This window comes from Chenopodium quinoa, unplaced genomic scaffold, assembly GCF_001683475.1.
Source record: "Chenopodium quinoa cultivar QQ74 unplaced genomic scaffold, ASM168347v1, whole genome shotgun sequence".
Classification (NCBI taxonomy): Eukaryota; Viridiplantae; Streptophyta; class Magnoliopsida; order Caryophyllales; family Amaranthaceae; genus Chenopodium; species Chenopodium quinoa.
In genome coordinates this window covers 2,416,533-2,439,301 of record NW_018745281.1, presented here as the reverse complement: position 1 = coordinate 2,439,301, position 22,769 = coordinate 2,416,533, and the positions used below count along the sequence as shown (strand labels likewise).

Genomic DNA, 22,769 nt, shown 5'->3' with positions numbered 1-22,769 from the left:
TTGCCATCAAGTAAGCTATCATCAGCTCATCATACAATATTTATTTCAAACTAAACAGAATAGAAATAAAATCATGCATTCTGATCATTAGACAATTGATTAAAGATGACTAGTTTTGTTATGTTTCTCCCTAAGATTATATGTCAAAATCTAAATCTAAAGCTAAGCAGTAAAAAACTATCATGAAGTCAGATATTACAGTATACCTAACTACAACTTTTACTATCAATTCATTTCCACAATTATAACTTTAAAATTTGGCATTATTTCTGCAAATTCTGCTTGCTTCAGAAATAAGAATCCCATTCATGATCTTCGCCTTTTCCTGTGAAGTAATACTTCCTTCTTGACTCCTCTTTCCATTGTCGAAACCTTATCCTAGCTTCCTCAATCCTCCTGAGAACCATTTTAACAGATACATCAAATGCGTCCTCAAATGTTTCCAACTTATTTTGCGCGTAAATAATTCTTGGGATCAACCTTATTACCTCTTCTCTTAAAGCAAAAACTTTACTGTCAGGAATTTTTGACAGTAACTCCCTAACATTTACACTCCCATTTTTAATCCCGTCCATTGGTATAAACACAGAATACTTTGTGTAATTCTTAGGAAAATGCCACAAGTACTGAATGTAAGCCGATCCAGGGTGGAAAAATACCGGGATACAGCCAGCTAAGATCGAATCAAAAGTAGACTTTCTCGTGTATGAATCCCCAGGAGGTTGCAGGCAGAAATCAGACTTCATGTATGTCTTGATAATATTCTTTGGACTGTTACACAGATCATCTTTATGCAAACAATTAAGTAACCTGCAACTATTGCCTATCGCGTTTTTACACTGACTAATCAACTCTCCTCTGACTGATCCTGTCATATTGGGGCGAGGAGCCCCACCAAATGCAAAGAGGTATCTTCTTCTTGTTGATTTCCTCACGCGTTGCTGCCACTCAATCACCTCTCTGTCACTCGAAGGATGAAAAAAGGTCGGATATGGGATCGCAAAGTCATTGCTGCCATAAGGGCTTGACTCAATGGTTAGCATTGTCATGTTTTTCGCTTCAGGCAAGTTTAAGAGTGCATTACCCCATGACTTAGAGTTCGCGTTTCTTAGCCTCCTGAAGTCCCAAGTGATTCTTCCAGCTACAAAGAAATGATCCTTACCAAACATCCGGCTCCACTCAGGTTTTCTCCTTAGCCATGTAGAAAAATTAAGGGCTGCCGCATCCTTAACTGATGAGTTAAACCCACCCCAAAGAAACCGACCTACTTCTAAGCCAGGAAAAAACGGGGCATAGATTGCTGATGCTATAAAAGAACTAGTAGTTAAGCATTCATACTTCTTCATCCTATTATAGAATATCACTGATAACATAAACTGATTAGTAGCATACCAACTTGTCTCATTAAGCCGAGGGCCAAAACCTTCATTTTTCACATAAGGGCAGAAATCAAACCATTGACTAAGTGTATGACATTTTGTTACTAAGTCATGGTTGAACCTTGCAGGAAGATCATGCATGTAAATGTAACGGCCCGAGCACGGATCTTCTTGTACATTGATTAATCTCTTCTCTGCTCTTTCCTGATTCATTACCGGTATGAGACGGATTGTTTGTTTCGCTGTGTTTGAATAGGATGATAAGTAATGATAGGTATGCAATGAAAGACAGAACAGTATGAAGGTTGCACTGATTATACACCATATATACTTATGACAATGGCAGAAAACCATTGATTCTAATACTAAGATTTTTCTGTTAATATTGCTTTCGAGAGGAAGGAAGATTTTTTTGTGGTCTTACCTTGAATTTGCGCAACAATAATAGCTGAATAATAGGTACCTAATCTTTGGAGTTTTACTTGATCTAAATTGCTTATTCTCAATTCAGTTAAGAAAATAGGATTTTTATTTTTATTTTATTTTTTGTCAGGAAGTATGGAAATTATTGAATTTATCTTTTTAGAAAAATTATTTTGCCTATAAAGATTATATATACTATTCCATTATTTTTTATCTTGTTTTAGGGGTTGTGTATAAAATTTGTTTAAGCTGTTATTTTTGAACTTTTCATTAGCTAATGATTTTGTTATTTATTAGTATTATTTTACAAGATTTTGTTGTATACTCTAAACCTTTGTACTGTAATCCAATTGTGAAACCATTATGATACACGAAAAAAAAAAAAAAATTAGAAAGAAGGGCAAAATCCCTTAATTGAACAGGATAGAATCGCTAGATATGAACTTGCATTTGTGTGTGCAATAGCTGATCTAAAAAAACTTTCATGAAGAGATTTCTGTATTGTCGCAAAACTTATTAATACAGCTTCAATTCAAGATCACGAACTCCCTAAACTTGATGTAAAACCCAAAAACGAAAAAAATTGATTATTGTTATGACAAGAAAGTATAATTACCTACAACAAGATGATCATCACACAAAGGCGGCAACATTTAAGAACATAGGATTCAGTATATGCACCATCCTCATTCAGGTGACCAGGAGGACAAAGATGGAGTCTCTGAATTTTCCCAAGTACTAGTAAGACCCCCATATCGATGGCCCTTAACGCTGTCTGCAGAGGCAAAGGGTTCTAGCTCAGCAATCTCTTCAGGAGTAAGCTTCACAGATAAGGCTCCAATGTTCTGGTTGAGGTTATCAATCTTAGTGGTTCCAGGGATGGAACACACATCAGCTCCCTGGTGATGGACCCATGCAAGCGCTAGTTGTGCTGTGGTGCATCTTTTTCGGGCTGCTATTTCACTGACCCGCTCAAACATGTGTTTATTGTGCTCAATATTCTCTGGTTGGAACCTTGACAAGTTCTGAAAGCCAATAAGAGTAACATGTAGCTAGAGATTAATATTGAAACAAGCAAGGTAAATTTCACGCAAAAGTGACAGAACGATAATACAAGGAGGCAGCAGACGTATAGTATCTTCTTATCTTCCATGCAACATACAGTTACACTGAAGATGATTTTTACTCAACTCTATCAGCTATATACATCACTTATTAAACAGTGCAATTAGGAAATTAACAGCTGACGTTGATTAGAATCGGGAGCACAGAGGATAATGACTAGAGTCGGTAAGCAATATCAACCGAAAAAGGCTAGATTTTACAAAGGGGAATAGACTATGAAACTAAGTACAAAGGTATCATTCTGCAAAGACTGAAAAATCTTAATTTGCCGCTGTTAATAATATATTCAATCACGATGAGGATACAAATTGGTTATAGTTATAGCTCTTGAACCAAGTCAAAAGTGATTCACACTGTACAAAACGAGAACTTATTTGGCACACATGCAATACATATATACATTGTATATACAAATAAGTCAGTAATTGGACAAACCCGCCGAAGGTCCTCCTTTGAGAAGCTCTCCACTATCTTAGGCCCTGAAGAGAGGAACCCCCTTCCAAGAGGACTATATGCCACAATTCCAATTCCAAGTTCCCTAAAGATAATTAAAGTCAGAAATCTGAACACAACAATTTATGTTCTCATTATAATTTCGAGCATCAGAAACATGTCACCTGCAGGTAGGAATTATTTCATCCTCCACATCTCTTGTCCACAAGGACCATTCTAGCTGAACGGCTGTTACAGGGTGAACTGCATGCGCTCTTTTGATGGTTGAAGCTGAAGCTTCAGATAGACCTATGTACTTGATTTGTCCCTCCTCTACTAGTTTTTTCAGCTCTCCCATCTAATGCAGCATGTCAACAAACAAAAGACAGAACTGGTTTTCAATCAATCTTAGTATAGCAGCAAGGCCAGCAACTATTTCATGAATATAAACTATAAAAAAAAATTAAAAAAAAAAATCCCCTGCACCCTTTAGTAGCATAACACCCAACCTAACAATGTATAGTACTTCGAATTTGTGTATGGGAAAATGCTTGAGATAGGTTGCTCTAAGATGTCTAAAGTGGCTTACAACTTTATAAATTACTTTCCTCCAAGGATTACTGGAAATTTATCCTACTATCTCGGGTCTAGATAGCCAACTTTCATGTAGTACGGAATGGATTGATTTAAATTGTACAACACCTCAATAAGGACTGGAAAAGATGCAAGTGCTTTATCTTACAGAATTAATTTAACCACTAACCCCTCCCATTATTGATAACCCATTAGGTGCATCTGAGAGTATACGGCACACCCTTGTGATAGAAACAATTATCAACCTATAATTATTGCCACTGAAATTGTCGTCAAATCACATGATGCTCCAAATCCTCCTCTCCCTCCCCCCCCCCCCCCCCCCCCCCCCCCCCCCCCCCCCCCGCTTTTTTTTCCAACATCTCCACACACAGAAAATGAAATATTGAATTATCTTCACCCTGACTGTCCATCTTGGTCTATTCTCTCCATAATATTAAGTGATAGTCCAAATGTTACTAGAAATAACAAGAAAACTGATAATTCAAGTTAAATAATGAATAGTGTGTCCAGCAGCAGATTCCATTTCAGGGTGAATAAGAAAATAAAATGAAGTAAATGAACACACCGTGACTTCAATGGGAATTCTGGTATCAACACGGTGCTGATAATAGAGGTCGATGCAATCAACATTAAGCCGCTTCAAGCTTCCCTCACAGCAAGCCCTTACATATGCCGGATCACCACAAATCTCTCCTTTTCCATCAGTAAATTTGAGGCCAAATTTTGTAGCCAACTCCACTTTCTCTCTCCAACCTCCTCTCAATGCCTGCCCAACACAAATCCACAAGCCAAATAATAAGAAAAGAAAAAGAAAGCTAGCTTAATCATATCCTAAAAAACCCCAAAGCTGCATCATACTTGAAGTTCCAATTGGTACCAAGTCCAATTAACGAGTGATCTTGTTCCCAAAACCTGACTGCTAAGTTGATATCACTTAACAATTAAAGTTAACAACCCAACACCCAGATTCAGTAACACAAAAAATCAGCATAAAAACTATATCTTGTTGAAATAAATAGCTACACACAAAACGGCATCATAAAAATAAATCAAAATACCTCGGGAATTTTTTTTACCAAAACTAAGCACACAACCATTAAATCAAAGCTTAAAAATAAATAAATAAATAAACAAAGAGCATATAGAATCATCATATATAAAAGGTGGCATATCTTAAATTACCTTGCCAAGGAGATACTCATTAGTATGAGGTCCATAAACATCAGAGGTGTCGAGGAAGGTGATACCAGAGTCAATAGCATAGTGGATCAGTTGAATCATGTCTTCCTCGGATTTAGGAGGGCCATAAAAGGCAGACATCCCCATGCATCCAAGACCTTGAGCTGATACTTCCAAACCCTGAGAACCCAGCTTTACCCTCTTAACAGCTGATGCCATCTTTTCCTGTTTCTGCTTTCTGGGTGTATGTAACTGTGTGTAAAGTGAATGTTAAATAGGCGAGAGAAACCTTTGGCCAAGCTCAAATCTCAGGGACTGGAGTTTCAATAAGAGGGGCTGGATGTGGCCTTCTGCTAAATTTGACTATTCTCATGGTATCACTTATCCTTTAATTTCCGTGTGTCAGATAGTTATGTAATTATGTAATAACAGCTGAGTCAAGGAAATCAACCCATGAAAATTACATGAAAAGTAAATCTTCTTATTAAGGCAAAAGATATTGATACAAAAAGAAACAAAAGCACACTTAACTAGCAAAAACAACTCCAGCAGTACAAAAAAAAGTAAATTGATTAAAAAACTACTGATGTTCACAACAAAACATTATCCTTTGGGATACTGTTGTACAATATATGATGAACCCTTCATTCAGGTGTCCATGAAGACAAAGGTGGGGTGTCTGAAGTCTTCCAGGTAGAAGATAAACCTCCATATCGATCACCCTTAACACTGCCCTCTGAGGCAAGAGATTCTAACTCAGCCATTTCTCATGGAGTTAGATTTACAGACAAGGCTCCAATGTTCTGGTTGAGGTTCTCAATTATAGTGGTTCCGGGGATGGGACATACATCATCTCCCTGGTGATGAACCCACGCAAGCGCTAATTGTCCTGGGGTGCATCCTTTTTGAGCAGCTATTTCACTGACCCGCTCAAATAAATGTTTGTTATGCTCTAGCTTCTCTGGTTTGAACCTTGGTAAGAGCTGAAAGGAAAAGAAATGAGTAGATCAAGATGAATCTAGAGATCAATAATCTTCACACAGCTATTTGTACTATGACAGGGATTAGTTTAATAATCGAGATAAGCCCTCATATTTACTTCCATTCATTAAGTACAACTTTATTATGTTTGTGAATCATGGAAGATATAGAGAAAAAACCCTTAGAAATAAGTAACCTAGAATTACTAGCTTTGAAGTGCCCTGTTACCAATAAAGATCAAGGGGTCAAATTCTAGAAGCAAATAACAACGATATTTATAAATGTTAATTGACAAAATGACGGGCAATGAACTTGTTGGTTAATTTTGAGTGGGAGTACACCAAGAAAGGCTTCAAATGCAACAAGGAACCTTTGCATGAATTGAAAAAGCGCTACTGCATGTTAGGCCCTGAAGAGAAAAAGCCTCTTCCTAAAGGACTGTATGCCACAATTCCAATCCCAAGCTCCCTATGTCAAGATACAACAAAGTCAGAACTCTGAGACACAGTCCCAAGTTTTCACATTCACTTACCAAGTATCAGATTAACTCACCTGCAGGTAGGAACTATGTCTTCCTCCACATCTCTCGTCCACAATGACCATTCAATCTGGACTACTGTTATGGGATGAACTGCATGTGCTCTTCTGATGGTTGATGCCGATGCTTCAGATAGGCCTATGTACTTGATTTTCCCCTCCTCGACCAGTTTCTTCAGTTCTCCCATCTGATGTTGCATATCAACATATAAGAGGACAAAGAAATAGATTTTGAACTGGTCGTATGTCAGGCAATCTTAGCAGCAATTACTATGTTATAAAATTAAAGTGAGCATGCTGCATATAGTCCTAGGCTCCTAGCAACTAGAATGCTTATACCTTTCAGCTGCACATCATTCTACCAAACCATGTAGAAAAGGCTAGTGGTCGGTGGCTCAAAAATCACTAGTAGCAAAAGGAGCAATTCAATAAACTTTGAAGTTTGTCTAGCGATTAATTGTTGTACTAGTGGTGAGTTTATAAACAGGAATTGGATGATATTTTATGTCCTGCGGACAGCTTGTTCAATTGATTGAAATTAGTGCGTTTGGCAAGACCATTTGTTGCAGTAGAATTTGTATGAATATTAAGGACATAAATACAAAGAGGTTGGGCAATAAGATAATGATTATGTTGAGTAAAGAGTTTTAGAAACACTAGCTCTAATAGCACAGTGAATATTATTCCACAATCTAAAAGCTATTGCTTTCGCTGCTTTGACTCTGTGATTATCTTTCATGTAAGGACTGCTTGATGTATGACCAATTCTCTAGCTATTTTCCAACCAACGTCCATGGGGTTAGTTTAAATTTGCATAACACCTGAATAATGACAATTTTAGTAGAAAGAGCTAAACTTTCTTGTATAGTTGTATTTAATACACCATCGGTCCATCCCTTTCCCCTACATAGCTTATGATAAATTGTCCGGCGTATTCAATAGTATGTGCTCCATTGTGATGGGACAACAATTCAAAACAAGAGAAAAGGTGAACCTTCAATTTTCCCGTCCACTCCATACAACTAATTTCTAAACCAAATATAGACAAGAGATAGAACAAATTAATGAATGTTTCTTTGAAAAAAAAAACAAATATGAATATTTCAGAAATGAATACTAATAGAGATTTCTGAAGAAGCAATTGTACAAACCGTGACTTCAATTGGGGTTTTGGTATCAATACGATGCTGGTAATAGAGGTCGATGCAATCGATATCCAGCCGCTTTAAGCTTCCCTCACAGGCAGCCCTTGCATATGCAGGATCACCATGAATTTCTCCTTTTCCTTCCACATATCGAAGGCCAAATTTTGTAGCCAATTCCACCTTCTCTCTCCATCCTCCTTTCAACGCCTGCCCAATTTACAAGATCAAAACCCAAAAAGAAAAAAAATAAATAAATAAATATCAATCATAAGCTATCTAACCCCAAAATCACATCACCAATTAAGTCCTAATAAAAATCAAACCATCAATATGTTTAGAAATTCAATATATTGCTAACAAAACATTATCATATATCTATCCAATCAACACACCAATTAACAATTACCAACATTGGACAATCCAAATGACCTAAAAGTTGCTAAAGTTTGTCAAAACCCCTGATCAAAAAATTATCATGAGATTGAACAAAAAAAATGAAATTCCGAATTACCCTGATAAAACTAGAACACTCCTAAATCAATATCCATATCACAGAAGAAAAAAAAAATGAAATTCCGAATTACCCTAAAATTGAACAATACCCATCAAAATCAAGACCAAAATAACATCAAATTAAACAATCAAAGCTCAAAAAATGTCACAAGTAGAAAAGGGTATTGTTTAAACTACCTTCCCAAGAAGAATTTCATTAGTATGAGGTCCATAAACATCAGAAGTATCAAGAAAAGTGATGCCAGAGCTAATAGCATGATGAATAAGTTTGATCATATCTTGTTCAGGTTTAGGAGGTCCATAAAAAGAAGACATACCCATACACCCTAGACCTTGAGCAGAAACTTCTAGACCCTGTGAACCCAGCTTCATTCTCCTAACACCATTTGATTCTGCCATTGTGTGAACTCTCTCTGTTTTCCCCTGTTTTCCTCTGTTTTTTGGGGTTTATTTTGTTTCTTCTCTTTTGCGAGTGTTGGTGAAAGAAGAAAACATAATGAGCAATTTAAGTGTATTAAGTGATGGAGCTAATTTGAGTATTTAAACGAAGAAAAGGGGAGAAGTTGCAAAATTGATGAAGTCATGGTCTGATTGGTATATCTATTGAGTTTTGTCTTTGTTAATACAAGTATATCTAAATTTGGGAACTTTGATAAAACAAACTCAAAGAACAGGGCTCCAAATTTTTAGAGGACCTAACGTGCTAGGCATTGGCCAAACATAGGTGTTAAACTTCTTTGTAAAACAGCTCAGCCAAAGGGCCTAAAGCACAAGACAAACTCAAATTTAAATGGGAAATTTAAATCTAGAAAGCACATAGATATACAACTAGTTTTACGGTTTTGCCCATGCATTAATAAAAAATAATAAAAAAATAAAAAAATAAAAAAAATTAAGTTAATAATATAATTTCCTAATGATTAAGAATAAACAATCTTTTCTTCAAAAAAAAAAATCTAAAAACTCAATACTTTGACCGTCTCACTTTCAAGCACAAAAACTTTCAATTTAATACATTTTGCTTGGAAATAAGATGGTGAAACAAATGATAGATAAGCAGATTAGCATGAAATAACAGCCTAACAGGCTATTTTAGCCAAACAATACACGATACAGGAGAAGAACAAACATGCTGCAGGACTATTATCTATGCAAAGTTACATCTAACAGGCTTATTACAGTTACATTTTACATGGAAAATTCATTTGATGTTAGAACGATTCATGGGTTGGTCACATGAAATTACGCATTCATACCTGCTGCCACTCTGCCAGGAGTCCTTATTTGTGATGTTCTTTACCATCTTAGGCCCTGAAGAGAGAAAGCCCCTTCCTAGAGTTAAGCTCAAATCTCAGTGACAGGAGTTTCAACAAGGGGGGCTGGATGTGGCCTTGTGCACATTTGACTATTCTCCTGGTGACACTTATCCTTTGATTGTCATGCGTCAGATAGTTATGTTATTATGTGATAGCTGATAAAAGCAGAGTCATGGAAATCAACCCATGAAATTTTCATGAAAATCAACTCATCTTTATTAAGGCAAAAGATATTGATACAAATTAGAAAAAGAAACTAACTGGCACATAAAGATCCCAGTAGTGTACAAGAAAGAGGTAAATTGTTCAATATCTGAGCTAGCTGTAACAAGCGGAAAATTAATAATGTTCACAACATAGGATGAACCATTTTCATTCAGATTTCCATGAGGACAAAGGTGGGGTGTCTGAATTCTTCCAGGTAGAAGATAAACCTCCATATCGATCTCCCTTGACACTTCCCTCCGAGGCAAGGGATTCTAGCTCAGCCATTTCTTCTGGAGTTAGCTTTACAGACAAGGCTCCAATGTTCTGGTTGAGGTTTTCAATCTTAGTGGTTCCGGGGATGGGACATACATCATCTCCCTGGTGATGGACCCACGCAAGCGCTAATTGTCCTGGGGTGCATCCTTTTTGAGCAGCTATTTCACTGACCCGCTCAAATAAATGTTTGTTATGCTCTAGATTCTCCGGTTTGAACCTTGGTAAGTGCTGAAAGGCAAAGAAATAAGTTGATGAACATGGTGCTAGAGATCAATAATCTTTCCACAACTGCTCATACTATGAAAGGGATTACTTCAATAAGCCCTCAAATTTACTTCTTTTTATTAAGCACAACTTTTCCAAGTTTGTAAATCATGGAAGATATAGAGAAGCAACTCTTAGTAATACTTAATCTAGAACTAGTAGCTTTAAATTGCTCTGTTTCCAATAAAGATCAAGGGGTCAAACTCGGCAAAAAACTAACAACGGTGTTTATAATGTTAGTTAACGAAATGACAGGCCATAAATTTGGCGCTTTTGGGTGAGGGTACACCAAGAAAGATTTCAAATGCAATAAAGGAACCTTTGCCTGAATGGCAAAAGTAATGCTGTATACTTATAATGTAAAAGGACCCAAACTAGAATTATCATCTTTGATTAAAAAAAAGGAGGGGGGGATTATAGCAAGAAGATTATAGGTCAATTAAGGTACATATGAAGCAGAAAAAGGAGCTTTGTTTTGAGTAATACCATTAATATAAGATTCTACTTAACAAATATGGAGTACAGGATTAATAAACTAGATAAAGAAGCTTTATTTTTTTTGCTTTTATGAGGAATCTCAGAAAAACGAGACAATTAACTATGGTATGTCATAGGAATTTTGACAAACCTGCCGGTAGTCCTCTTTTGCAAAGTTCTCTGTCATCTTGGGCCCAGAAGACAAAAAGCCCCTTCCTAAAGGACTGTAAGCCACAATTCCAATCCCAAGCTCCCTATGTCAAGATACAACAAAGTCAGAACTCTGAAGACACAGTGTCAAGTTTTCAACTTTTCACATTCACTTACCAAGAATCAGAGATATCTCACCTGCAGGTGGGAACTATGTCTTCCTCCACATCTCGCGTCCACAAGGACCATTCAATCTGGACTGCTGTTATGGGATGAACTGCATGTGCTCTTCTGATGGTGGATGCTGATGCTTCAGATAGACCTATGTACTTGATTTTCCCCTCCTCAACTAGTTTCTTTAGTTCTCCCATCTGATGTAGCGTAGAACCATATAAGAGGACAAAGCAATAGATTTTGAACTGGTTAAAATCATAGCAGCAATTACTGTTTTCTATCAAGATAAAAAAAGCAATTACTGTGTTCTAAAATTAAATTGAACATGCTGCATATTAGTTCTAGCAAATTATTGTGAGCATGCGGTATACCATTCAGGTGCACATCATTCTACCAAACCATATAGAAAAGGTTTGTGATCGGTGGCTCAGTTATCGTGCTAGTGGTCCCTTTATAAGCAGATTTTCAATAGTATTATTGGCAAACTATTTGCTGCAATAGTATTTGTATGCAATAGTATTTGTATAAAAATTAAGGACTTGATACAATGGGGTTGGGGCATAAAATAATGGGTATGTTAGTATAAAAATTATGAAACACGACATCTATCTAATAGTTAGTTTTTCACAATTGCTACTGCTAACTCCTACTCTTAAGGAGTATTGCTAAACTGCCTAAACATGCTTAAAATTTACCAGTAGCTTTCATACAAGGACAGCTTGAAATTTAAGCGACTATCACACCCCATCCAGTGACCATGTGGTAGGTGTCATTTTGGCAATTGGCATAACACTTCAATAATGAGAGTTCAAGAACAAAGTGCTCCAATTTCTCTTATATAGTGGTATTTGACACACCACCTTTTCCCTAAGATTTATGATAGCTTAACTGCTTAACACCTCAAAATGACAGTTTCAGAATAAAGTGCTTAGTTGTATTTAATACACCACCATCCCATTCCCAATTTTCCATACTATGATTATGATGATAGTTTTACTGGTGTATTGAAGAGTGTGTGCTCAATTGTGATGTGACAACATTTTAAAAGAAGAGACAAAGGCTTCATTTTCCCAATCTCTCCATAAACCTAATCCCTTAGTCCCTTACCCAATAATAGACAAGACATAGAACAAACATGAATATTTCGTAATTAAATGAGACATGTTAGAGAATCATAAGCAATAATGAATACTAATAGAGATAACTGATGGAGCAAATGGACGAACCGTGACTTCAATCGGAGTGTTAGTATCAATACGATGTTGATAATAGAGATCGATGCAATCGATATCAAGCCGCTTCAAGCTTCCCTCACAGGCAGCCCTTACATATGCAGGATCACCGCGAATTTCTCCTTTTCCATCCACATATCTAATGCCAAATTTTGAAGCCAATTCCACTTTCTCTCTCCATCCTTCTTTCAATGCCTGCCCAATTTACAAGATCAAAACCCAAAAACGGCCAATTCAATCATACGCTATCAAACCCCAAAATTGCATCATCAATATTCATCAATAAAGTCCCAATTTTAGTCAAATTATCAATGTGTTCAGAAATTCGCAATATTTCGAACAAAACATTATTATATATTATCCAATTAACAAACCAATTAACCATTTCCAATTTTACAAACATTAGTCAAAACCCCAGAATCCCAGATCAGAACATCATCATAAGAATATCAGAAATCAAGAACACGCCTAAATACCCTAAAAATGGAACAAATACCCATCAAAATTAAGACCAAAATAAACAACCAAAGCTCAAATTATGCCATAAATAGAAAAGGGTATTGATTAAATTACCTTCCCAAGAAGAACTTCATTGGTATGAGGTCCATAAATGTCAGAAGTATCAAGGAAAGTGATGCCAGAGTTAATAGCATGATGAATAAGCTTGATCATATCTTCTTCTGGTTTAGGTGGTCCATAAAAAGCAGACATACCCATACATCCTAGACCTTGAGCAGAAACTTCTAGACCTTGTGATCCCAGCTTCATTCTCCTAACACCATTTGATTCTGCCATTGTATGAAACCTCTCTGTTTTCCTCTGTGTTTTTTGGGGTTTATAGTTTCTTCTCTTTTGTGAGAGTTGGTGAGAGAAGAGAGAATAATGAGTGATTTGAGTGTGTTGAGTGTGGGGAGTATTTGTAGTGATAGATAAGTTGACTTTTTGATGAAGAGATTTGCGTAATTGATGAAGTCATGGTGTATGTGTAATTGGGATTTTTAACCTCACTAAGCCAGAACCTCACTAAGCCGGTTAACGTGGCGTGTCATATCTAGTCATGTCCGAGAACTTTATTCATGTTGACTTTATGCTATAATTTTAATTGTTGGTAGCATTAATAACGGAAGATATGTAAATAAACATTTTTAAGGACTTAATCGTCTCACAATATTCATAAAGAGTTTAGTCATACTTTTTAAAAGGTAGAGAAATACGTAGTACTAAATTAATTATAGTACTTGTATCACATCGTTATGTAGTGTAATCCATGAAGTCACCATTTTCTTAACCTTTGCTCCCTCCATTTTTAAATACTTGCTCCATTTTTACTTTTTGCACTTTTCATTTATCTTATTTTGACAAATATTTTTGATTTATACATAAGAAAAAATATAGTATTAAGCCCTAATATCGTACTTTAGCTAATGGGCCAATGTATGAGGCCTATTCTCTTCTCTTAGGTTGTATAAATACCTTGTGCATAAGAAAATTATTCTCTATCTTATGGGTACTTACTGGAACCGTCTCAATAAATAGATTATTAACTTTCAATTGTTAGAATTTATACTTATTAATAATTAAAAATCTAATTGATTAAAGATTTGCATCGATATACGTGTCTTAGAGAAATGAAACAAGTATTTAAAAACAGAGAGAATACAATTTACTTCACAAAAAAAAATTACAATTTGTATAAAAATTACGACAAAAGAGGTAAAGTATACAATGGTAGGTGGTATAAAAAAATATTACTTGTACTTTTTGAAAACAAAATATTACTTGTATGAGTAGTAAGAATAATGAGTGAAAGAAAGAATGAACATAGTGGGGGTAAGAGAGGTAATGATGAAAAAAAAAAAGTGGATTAAAAATGAAGTAAGAACTAAGAACATAATGAAACAGAGTAATATGATATACTCCTTAATAAATATAAGTACAATATTTACACTAACTCATAATATTAGGTAAAATTTAAATCTCAACAACACTAATATGACTGAAGGTAGTCAAAATAACACTATCTTTTACAATGGGTGTAACAGATGTCATAAATGACATCGATGACTCTAAATATAGACATAGTTGGTAGGGGAGGTTTACTATGTCATTTTTCAAAAAATGACACCATAACATGATGATGTGTCATGTTATAATTGGTCAATTTTTTATTTATTTTTAAAAGCCTAAATGTACTATACATGTATGTATCATTGTAAATACATGTATTTTTTTAAAAAGAATATGTAATTATAGTTTTTTAAAATCTATTTTTTTTTCTTTTTAAAATCATTTTCGAAATTAAATTATAATTAAAATTTAGAAAATAAAAATAAAATAAAATAAAATCATCATTGTTCATCATTTATGATCTTAATTAATAACCACCCCAAAATCTTGTATAATCAACTCGGAACTCAGACCAAAATTCCGTCCTAAGAACAGATTTATTAGGTTTCGAATATGCTTCCATGATCTGTATACAAATTTTGTTTTAGGGTTCGATTGATAATTTTGATTTATGTTAAAATCAAGTTGTTTAATAGTTTTGAGGATGAAAATAGCCTTAGGAGCGTGTATTATGATGATCTAAGACACAAACCTTTCAAGTGTTTTTAACGATCAATGGATAACGAGGGTGTGCTCTGCGATTTAGAGTTCGATTTTTTATTTTCGCAAACCTGTTTGATCTAGAATCGAGATCTGCGATTTATTTTAATTGTTTGTGGTTAGGTAATTACCTGTATTTAGTTAGGTAATTACTTGTATTTAGTTAGGTCATTACCTAACCCACAAACAAGTTCGAGAAAACTTAATTAAATTTATCGGATCAAACAGAGGTTGTGAACAAAAAATAAATGCGACCACTTCATCTTCTACAAACTTACCTTGTTACTCCTTGTTCTTTGACAAAATTGCACAATTTGAGTCCACATAAATCATATCTTCGAACCATTGGAAGTGGAATTCGTCCTTTGCTAATTTGAGTCCACATAGATTGTTGTTGAGATTTTTTTATGAACAAAAACCTAAAATCATTCGAATTTTTATCCTAATTTTAGTCTGGATTTACAAATTTATCAGCAACTAACATTAATTTTAGGAATGGGGGGCTAATCTATGACATGATTGATGAACAATATGAACAATTTTAATTTTTTTGATTTTTAATTATAATTATAAATTCAAAAATTAATTAATATTATAAAAATAGATTTTCATAATATATAATTATGTATTTCTTAAAAAAAATACATGTATCAAAAAGAATACATAAAAATACCATTTTAATACATTATGGACATTAAAAATTATGCAAAATAAAAATAAAAATACTAAATACAGGCCAACCAGATTTCGCCACATTAGCAAATTGTGGTGTCATTTTTAAAGAATGATATTGTAGAATTTTTCATAATTGGTGTCATTATGGCTACTAAAAATAAACATTTATGACAAATGTTCCATCAACTGCAAAAGTTGGTGCTATCTTAACGACTCATTTGCACTGTTATCGTTTATATGCTAACAAATTTATTTAATTTCATTGACAAAAGCTTGTGTTGTTCATTTCAAAGCTTATTTGACATTTTGATATTAAGTAATTAGTTTTTAATGTTCTAATTGAATATTATTCATGATCTTAATTTAAATTATTTAGCTTATCATTGAAATTAAATATTCTAGAATTAAACAGTTCACTTCAAAGTTATAGCTCTGTATTTAAAGTATGGATTTGATTCTTACACTCTTACATTTGATTTTGATATATTCAGTATTCATATTGTCGAAAGCACAAAGGTTATCTCTGAGAATTTGTTGTTTTTATATTTCACTAGATTAACACATAAACAAGTCATTCATGAAATATACAAAAACTATAAACTATGGGATGAAACAAGATAAAATTTATCTTCGAGATGGATTGAAAGATCAAAATAAAGCTCGCCTAATTAAGTTCAAAGAACATGAAAACGGAAAAGGTAATATTGTCTTAACTTTTATTTACACTCTTAGTTGGAATTAAAACTAAGAAAAATAAAAAATTCATCACTCTCAAGTCTCAATTCAAGCAAAATGAGCACCTAAGCACAGGATGTTCCATCTTTTTTTAGTTCTCCAATTTCCATGAGGATAAAGGTGGAGTATCACAGGTGTTCCAAGTAGCCATTCCAGTTTCATATCGATCACCCTTAACACTATCCTCAGAGGCAAGGTGCTCTAGCTCAATCATATCCTCGGGTGTTAGTTTCACTGATAGCGCGCCAATGTTCTGTTTCAGGTTCTCAATCTTAGTGGTTCCCGGGATTGGACACACATCGTCTCCTTGGTGATGGACCCAAGCCAGTGCTAGTTGTGCAGGGGTACATCCTTTTTTGGTCGCAATTTCAGTAACCCGATCAAAGATATGCTTGTTATGCTCAAGATTTTCAGGATGGAATCTTGGAAATAACTGAAAGAAATGATAAATAAGCAGATCAGCATGTAGTCACATCCTAACAGGCTAGTTGATATACCAAAACTGATACATACCTAAACACTACGCGATACAGGAGAAGAATAATAAACATGCTGCAGGACTATTATCTATGCAAAGTTATACATCTAACAGGCTTAATACAGTTACATTTTACATGGAAAATTCATTTGATGTTAGAAGTTAGAACGATTATTCACAAGTTGGTCACATGAAATTATGCGTTCATATATACCTGCTGCCAGTAATCCTTATTTTTTGAAAGGTTATCTACCATCTTAGGCCCTGAAGAGAGAAAGCCCCTTCCTAGAGGACTGTATGATACAATTCCGATCCCAAGTTCCCTAAGTTAATGTAACAACAATGTTAGAACACTCAAATTTTTAAGAATGTTACTATCTGAAAAGTCTCGTGGTCTCACCTGCAGGTAGGAACTATTTCTTCCTCCACATCTCTGCTCCAAAGCGACCATTCCAACTGAACTGCTGTAATCGGGTGGACTGCATGCGCTCTTCTGATAGTCGAAGCAGATGCCTCAGATAAACCAATGTATTTGATTTTGCCCTCTTCAACCAATTTCTTTAGCTCTCTCATCTGAAATTATATGTGACAAAAACATAAGAAAAACAAATTAGCTCTTGTTTAACCAAGTGATCACATCAATATACATCAATTAAGTTCGGATAAGGTATGGCCTAATGGCCTATATATGTTTAACCTCGAAAACTATGTATGCCTTATAGTATGAAAGGGAGGAGATTGAGTATCTAATATAAATGAAGTAACTAACCGTGATTTCAATGGGAACATTGGTATCAACACGGTGTTGATAATAGAGATCAATACAATCAACATCAAGCCGCTTCAAGCTTCCTTCACAGGCAGCCCTTACATATGCAGGATCACCCCGAATCTCCATGTCTGCACCAACAGCGCTGTTGATGCCAAATTTTGTGGCCAATTCCACTTTTTCTCTCCATTCTCCTTTTAGTGCCTGCTCAATCAATACACTATATTAAGCTAACACAAACTCTCATTTTATGTTTAATAAATTAAATAAGTATATCATATAAAAAACAAGTACTTATGCAACTACGTACGAGTACATACCTTGCCTAGGAGAATCTCGTTGGTATGAGGTCCATACGTATCAGAAGTATCAAGGAAGGTGATGCCAGAGTTGATAGCATGGTGGATAACTTCAATCATGTCTTCATCGGAGTTTCGAGGTCTAAAATAAAAACACATTCCCAAACATCCTAGACCTTGTGCTGAAACTTCCAAACCCTGAGAACCTAACTTTATCCTCCTAACTACACCTTCCATTTCTTATTGTTTTTCGAGTTTGAATTTCTTGTTTTAATTCTAGAAAGGGTTAATCCACGATATTTATAAAATTCATCAATTAGTAGGTGGTTGTAAAAATATACAAGAACACATCTAGGGAAAGTTGTGCGTAATACATGATGTCATTGAAATAATTAATTATAATGTAAGGAAAAAAAGAAGACAATAACAATTAATTAATTAACTTTACAATGTAATCAATTTACCATGGTTGAGATGTCAAATTTGGTGATTTAATTTGGTATATACAAGTATATTTTCACCTATAGTAAGCAAAAGTTAATTTATTCGTTGAAATGGTCAGTCAAACATGTACAAAGAAGCTTGAAAGGAGAATGATTAGTTGATAATAATAAATTAATTAACAGAAAAAAGTATCACTAAAAAATCAGACAATCTTAGTTTTTTTTTTTTTTTTGGAAGGGAGACAATCTTAGTATAGCAGCAACTATGATTCATGAAAATGTAAAGTTAAGGATAAAAGAACAAAATACATGTTCATTGGACTAAATGGACACACCGTGACTTCAATGGGAAGTGGGAACGGTGCTGATAATTGTCAATCAAACATGGAGTGAACTACAAACCTAGTACTAAACTATCAAACTTGTTGCAAATGAGGTACTCACCTTTCAAAAGTAGCAAAATGGGTACTAAACTATAGCAGAGTATATGTCGAAAAGAATATTTCGGCCACTTTACCTGTTATAACCGGTTTAATTAGCCAAAAAATAAAATAAAATTATATAAAATAAATCAAAATGCAAAATGCAAAATGCAAAAAACAAAAAACAAAAAAAAAAAATCAGTAAACCTAGTAAAAATTTCAAATTAATGGACCTGTAAGCCGCCGAATTTGAAGATCTATTCAATTGTTGATTAATTGAGGTGATAAGTTGAAGAGCCAGAAAAAAAAAAAAGAAAAAAAAACGAATTAAAGCCGAAAGAGGAGATGGAAAAGAGAAGGAAGTGGGCTGAGAATTAGAAATTCTTTTTGCAATGATTCGCTGAGATGATGGCGAATTTCAATGGTGGTTGAGGAACGACATACGTGGGAGTACAAAGTTTAGTACCCTAACTACAACAAGTGAAAGGTGAATGCGCAATCTGCAACAAATGGGATAGTTTAGTACCCACATTTGTAATTCACTCGTCTGTAGGGTTGTATAGAGTGCGATTTAGACCGCATTAAACCGCAAACCAAAACTTTGGTGCGGTTTGCGGTTTGAAAATTACAATGCGGTTTTTGAAAATGACCAAACTACGGTTTGCGATTTAGTGCGGTTTCAAAAAAATTTAGACCTAACTGTACCGCAAACCGCACTTTAATGCGATTTGCGGTCTTTATACCATAATTTTATTAAAAAAAAATAAAAGAACTAAAATATATGAGCTAATCTTTGACTATTAGTTAATTACAGGTTAAAATAAGAGTTTAATATTTGAATTATAAATTAATAATTACAAAATAAAATAAAAGTTTTGTTTTAAAAAATACTATTTAAAAAAGTATGGTTAAACCGCAAATCGCACTGCACCAAATCGCATTTTGCGGTGCGGTTTGGTGCGATTTGAAAAAAATTACAAACCGCAATGTTGCGGTTTGGTGCGATTTAGAATCCATACCGCACTAAGCAGCACTGCAAACACCCCTACAAACATGTAAAAAAAGCTTGAGAGAAGAATGATTAGTTGATACGAGTAATAAATTAATTAACAAAAAAAATTATCAATCATTAATAATATATTCTTGAACATACTTGTATAAAGTAATCAGTTATTGCAATTCAAAGAAAAATGTCCCCTGCATTGAAAATTTGATACATCTCACTAGGTTTGGACTAAGGAGTATCAATATATTATAGCATAGAACTAGTTTTATAATTTTATATTTATCAGTCAGTCTTAGTATAAAATAAAAACAAAATAAATGTTCAGTAGCAGAATAATAAATCAACCAGTGAAATTTTCCTGAAAATCAATTACTCTTTGTTAAGGTCACAACTTAAAAGAGTTGGCGTGGGTTACCAGTTTACCACATATATACCATCTCTTAGGTAACATATTTTTTAAAACAAAAGATTCAATAATTTTAATAAATAATCGTATTATCAACTGACTAACATATTTGTCATTTATATATTCTAACTCGCTTACAAATATCGCTCTTAACATTACACAAATTCGATACACAATTGTGTAAAATAAAATCGGCACACAACACATTAAAAAGGAATTTAATTAAAACCAAAGCAACACTCTGAAGTCTCAATCAATCCAAGCACAATATGCACCATCTTCAATTTTTTCAGTTTTCCAATTTCCATGAAGACAAAGGTGGAGTATCATACGTCTTCCAAGTAGCAATCCCAGCTACATATCGATCACCCTTAACACTATCCTCAGAGGCAAGGTGTTCGAGCTCAGCCATATCCTCAGGGCTTAGCTTCACAGACAACGCGCCAATGTTCTGTTTGAGGTTCTCAATCTTAGTGGTTCCGGGGATTGGACACACATCATCTCCCTGGTGATGAATCCAAGCAAGTGCTAGTTGTGCAGGGGTACATCCTTTTTTCGCCGCCATATCAGTAACCCGTTCAAAGATGTGTTTGTTATGCTCAAGATTTTCTGGGTGGAATCTTGGATATAACTGAAACAGAGGATATAATAAAACAGATCAACGTACAAACTGATATACTGCTAAATATTACGCGATACAGGAGAAGAGCAAATGTGCTGCAGGTCTGCAGGACTATCTTGTGCAAAATTGCATCTAACAGACATAATAAAATTACATTTTAGATGGAAATTCATATGAAGTTAGAACGACTAATGAAATTAACATGGAATTACGCGATCATACCTGCAGCCGGGAGTCCTCCTTCGAAAGGCTATCAACCATATTAGGCCCTGAAGAGAGAAAGCCTCTTCCTAGAGGACTGAAACATACAATTCCAATCCCAAGTTCTCTATATAGTAATGTTAAGATTAAGTTAGATTTCAAAATATTAAGGGCATTTCATTTTTTAAGGGAAAATTATGACAAATTCTCACCTGCAAGTAGGAATAATTTCTTCTTCCACATCTCTAGTCCACAATGACCATTCCAGCTGAATTGCTGTAATCGGGTGGACTGCATGCGCTCTTCTGATAGTCGAAGCAGTTACCTCAGACAAACCGATGTACTTAATTTTACCTTCTTCAACTAACTTTTTTAGTTCTCCCATCTGAAATTATTTATGAAGAAATGATAAGAAAGTAAAATACCTTTTACAATGATCGAGTTAGTATACATGAACACATCAACCTCGAAAATTATGTGTACATATAGGCCTCATATTATGAAATGCTAACATAGCACGTAGTGCAATTGAACTAACCGTGATTTCAATAGGAACACTGGTATCAACACGATGTTGATAATAGAGGTCGATACAATCAACACCAAGCCGCTTCAAGCTTCCTTCACAGGCAGCCCTTACATATGCGGGATCACCTCGAACTTCTATCTTTGTATGAATTGGATCACCAACGTTGTTAAGGCCAAATTTCGTAGCCAATTCCACTTTTTCTCTCCATTCTTCTTTTAATGCCTGCTCAATCCACAAGATTATTTAAGGTAGTCTACAATCACATAATACAAGATTAATTTATGCCTACTAGTACTTACCTTGCCAAGGAGAATCTCATTTGTATGTGGTCCATACACGTCGGAAGTATCAAGGAAGGTAATGCCGGAGTTGATAGCATGGTGGATAACTTCAATCATTTCTTCCTCGGGCTTTGGAGGTCCATAAAAAGCAGACATCCCCATACATCCTAGACCTTGAGCTGAAACTTCTAAACCTTGAGAACCTAACTTAATCTTCCTAACAACACCTGCCATTTCTTATGTTATTTTTTTGAGATTCTTAGATAAGTTATATATTACTTGTTTGATTTATTTCTTAGAGGGATTTATCGTGTTATTTATAGTGTAATAATAATGTACATAAAATCTAGGCAAAGTTGCTTGTGCGTAATAGATGAAGTCATGGAGATTTAAGATGATAATATAAAAAATTAGAAAAGAATAATGTAAGATATATAAAAAGCAGTCAATTGATTATCTTTACAATATTAAGATATAGTAGTATAATGTAAGACTAGCAAAAGTGATTTGTTCGAGGAGAATGATTCGTTCGTCGATAATTGTCTAACACAAAATATCATTAAGTATTGTTTCGGGTAAGATCGACATTGTGGACCTTAATCGATCCTTCGTCGAATGAGTTGAAGACACTACTGTTGAAAGTTCTTGATATAAAAATAAGAATGTTGAATGAAGGAACGAAAACAAGAGAAAGTGAGAGTCACAAATGAAAAGGGAAAAATTCCACATTGGTGGAGAGAAAGGTTTTCTCCTTATTTATATTGTACTATGTTGGTACTTCTTAATTGAGTGACTTGGAGGTGGGTGTTGTACCACACACACATGCGCGCGCGCTCCGTACTTGGGGAATGCGATGTGCGGGCATGGGTCTTTTTATTTTTGGAGGAAT

General features: G+C 34.7%; 4 protein-coding genes and 1 pseudogene across 5 annotated transcripts; all 5 read right to left on the bottom strand.

Annotated features, from left to right (window-relative positions):
- Window positions 1-9: 9 nt before the first annotated feature.
- LOC110711802 (probable xyloglucan galactosyltransferase GT11) lies at window positions 10-2,153 on the bottom strand. The gene has a single exon (XM_021890229.1). It carries the CDS (start codon window positions 1,731-1,733, stop codon window positions 288-290), a length of 1,446 nt encoding a protein of 481 aa, XP_021745921.1. The 5' UTR covers window positions 1,734-2,153; the 3' UTR covers window positions 10-287.
- A 129-nt stretch (window positions 2,154-2,282) lies between these two features.
- On the bottom strand, window positions 2,283-9,274 carry LOC110711806 (annotated as a pseudogene).
- Window positions 9,275-9,814: 540 nt separating this feature from the next.
- Window positions 9,815-13,316, bottom strand: LOC110711805 (probable aldo-keto reductase 4). The gene is made up of 5 exons (XM_021890232.1): window positions 12,981-13,316; window positions 12,402-12,602; window positions 11,200-11,372; window positions 11,003-11,105; window positions 9,815-10,338 (listed from the first exon to the last, which is right to left on the bottom strand). Exons 1-5 carry the CDS (start codon window positions 13,200-13,202, stop codon window positions 10,000-10,002), a joined length of 1,038 nt encoding a protein of 345 aa, XP_021745924.1. The 5' UTR covers window positions 13,203-13,316; the 3' UTR covers window positions 9,815-9,999.
- Window positions 13,317-16,297: 2,981 nt separating this feature from the next.
- LOC110711803 (probable aldo-keto reductase 3) lies at window positions 16,298-19,335 on the bottom strand. 2 transcript variants are annotated; one of them, XM_021890230.1, is made up of 6 exons: window positions 19,069-19,335; window positions 17,992-18,930; window positions 17,672-17,875; window positions 17,303-17,475; window positions 17,117-17,225; window positions 16,298-16,857 (listed from the first exon to the last, which is right to left on the bottom strand). In XM_021890230.1, the coding sequence occupies exons 2-6, from the start codon at window positions 18,205-18,207 to the stop codon at window positions 16,516-16,518; spliced, it is 1,044 nt and encodes a 347-aa protein (XP_021745922.1). In that variant the 5' UTR covers window positions 18,208-18,930; window positions 19,069-19,335; the 3' UTR covers window positions 16,298-16,515. The 2 variants fall into 2 exon arrangements, with proteins under 2 accessions (XP_021745922.1, XP_021745923.1); XM_021890231.1 differs by having other exon boundaries at window positions 17,992-19,335.
- A 980-nt stretch (window positions 19,336-20,315) lies between these two features.
- Window positions 20,316-22,177, bottom strand: LOC110711772 (probable aldo-keto reductase 4). The gene is made up of 5 exons (XM_021890190.1): window positions 21,899-22,177; window positions 21,609-21,821; window positions 21,283-21,455; window positions 21,092-21,197; window positions 20,316-20,878 (listed from the first exon to the last, which is right to left on the bottom strand). Exons 1-5 carry the CDS (start codon window positions 22,112-22,114, stop codon window positions 20,537-20,539), a joined length of 1,050 nt encoding a protein of 349 aa, XP_021745882.1. The 5' UTR covers window positions 22,115-22,177; the 3' UTR covers window positions 20,316-20,536.
- Window positions 22,178-22,769: the final 592 nt, after the last annotated feature.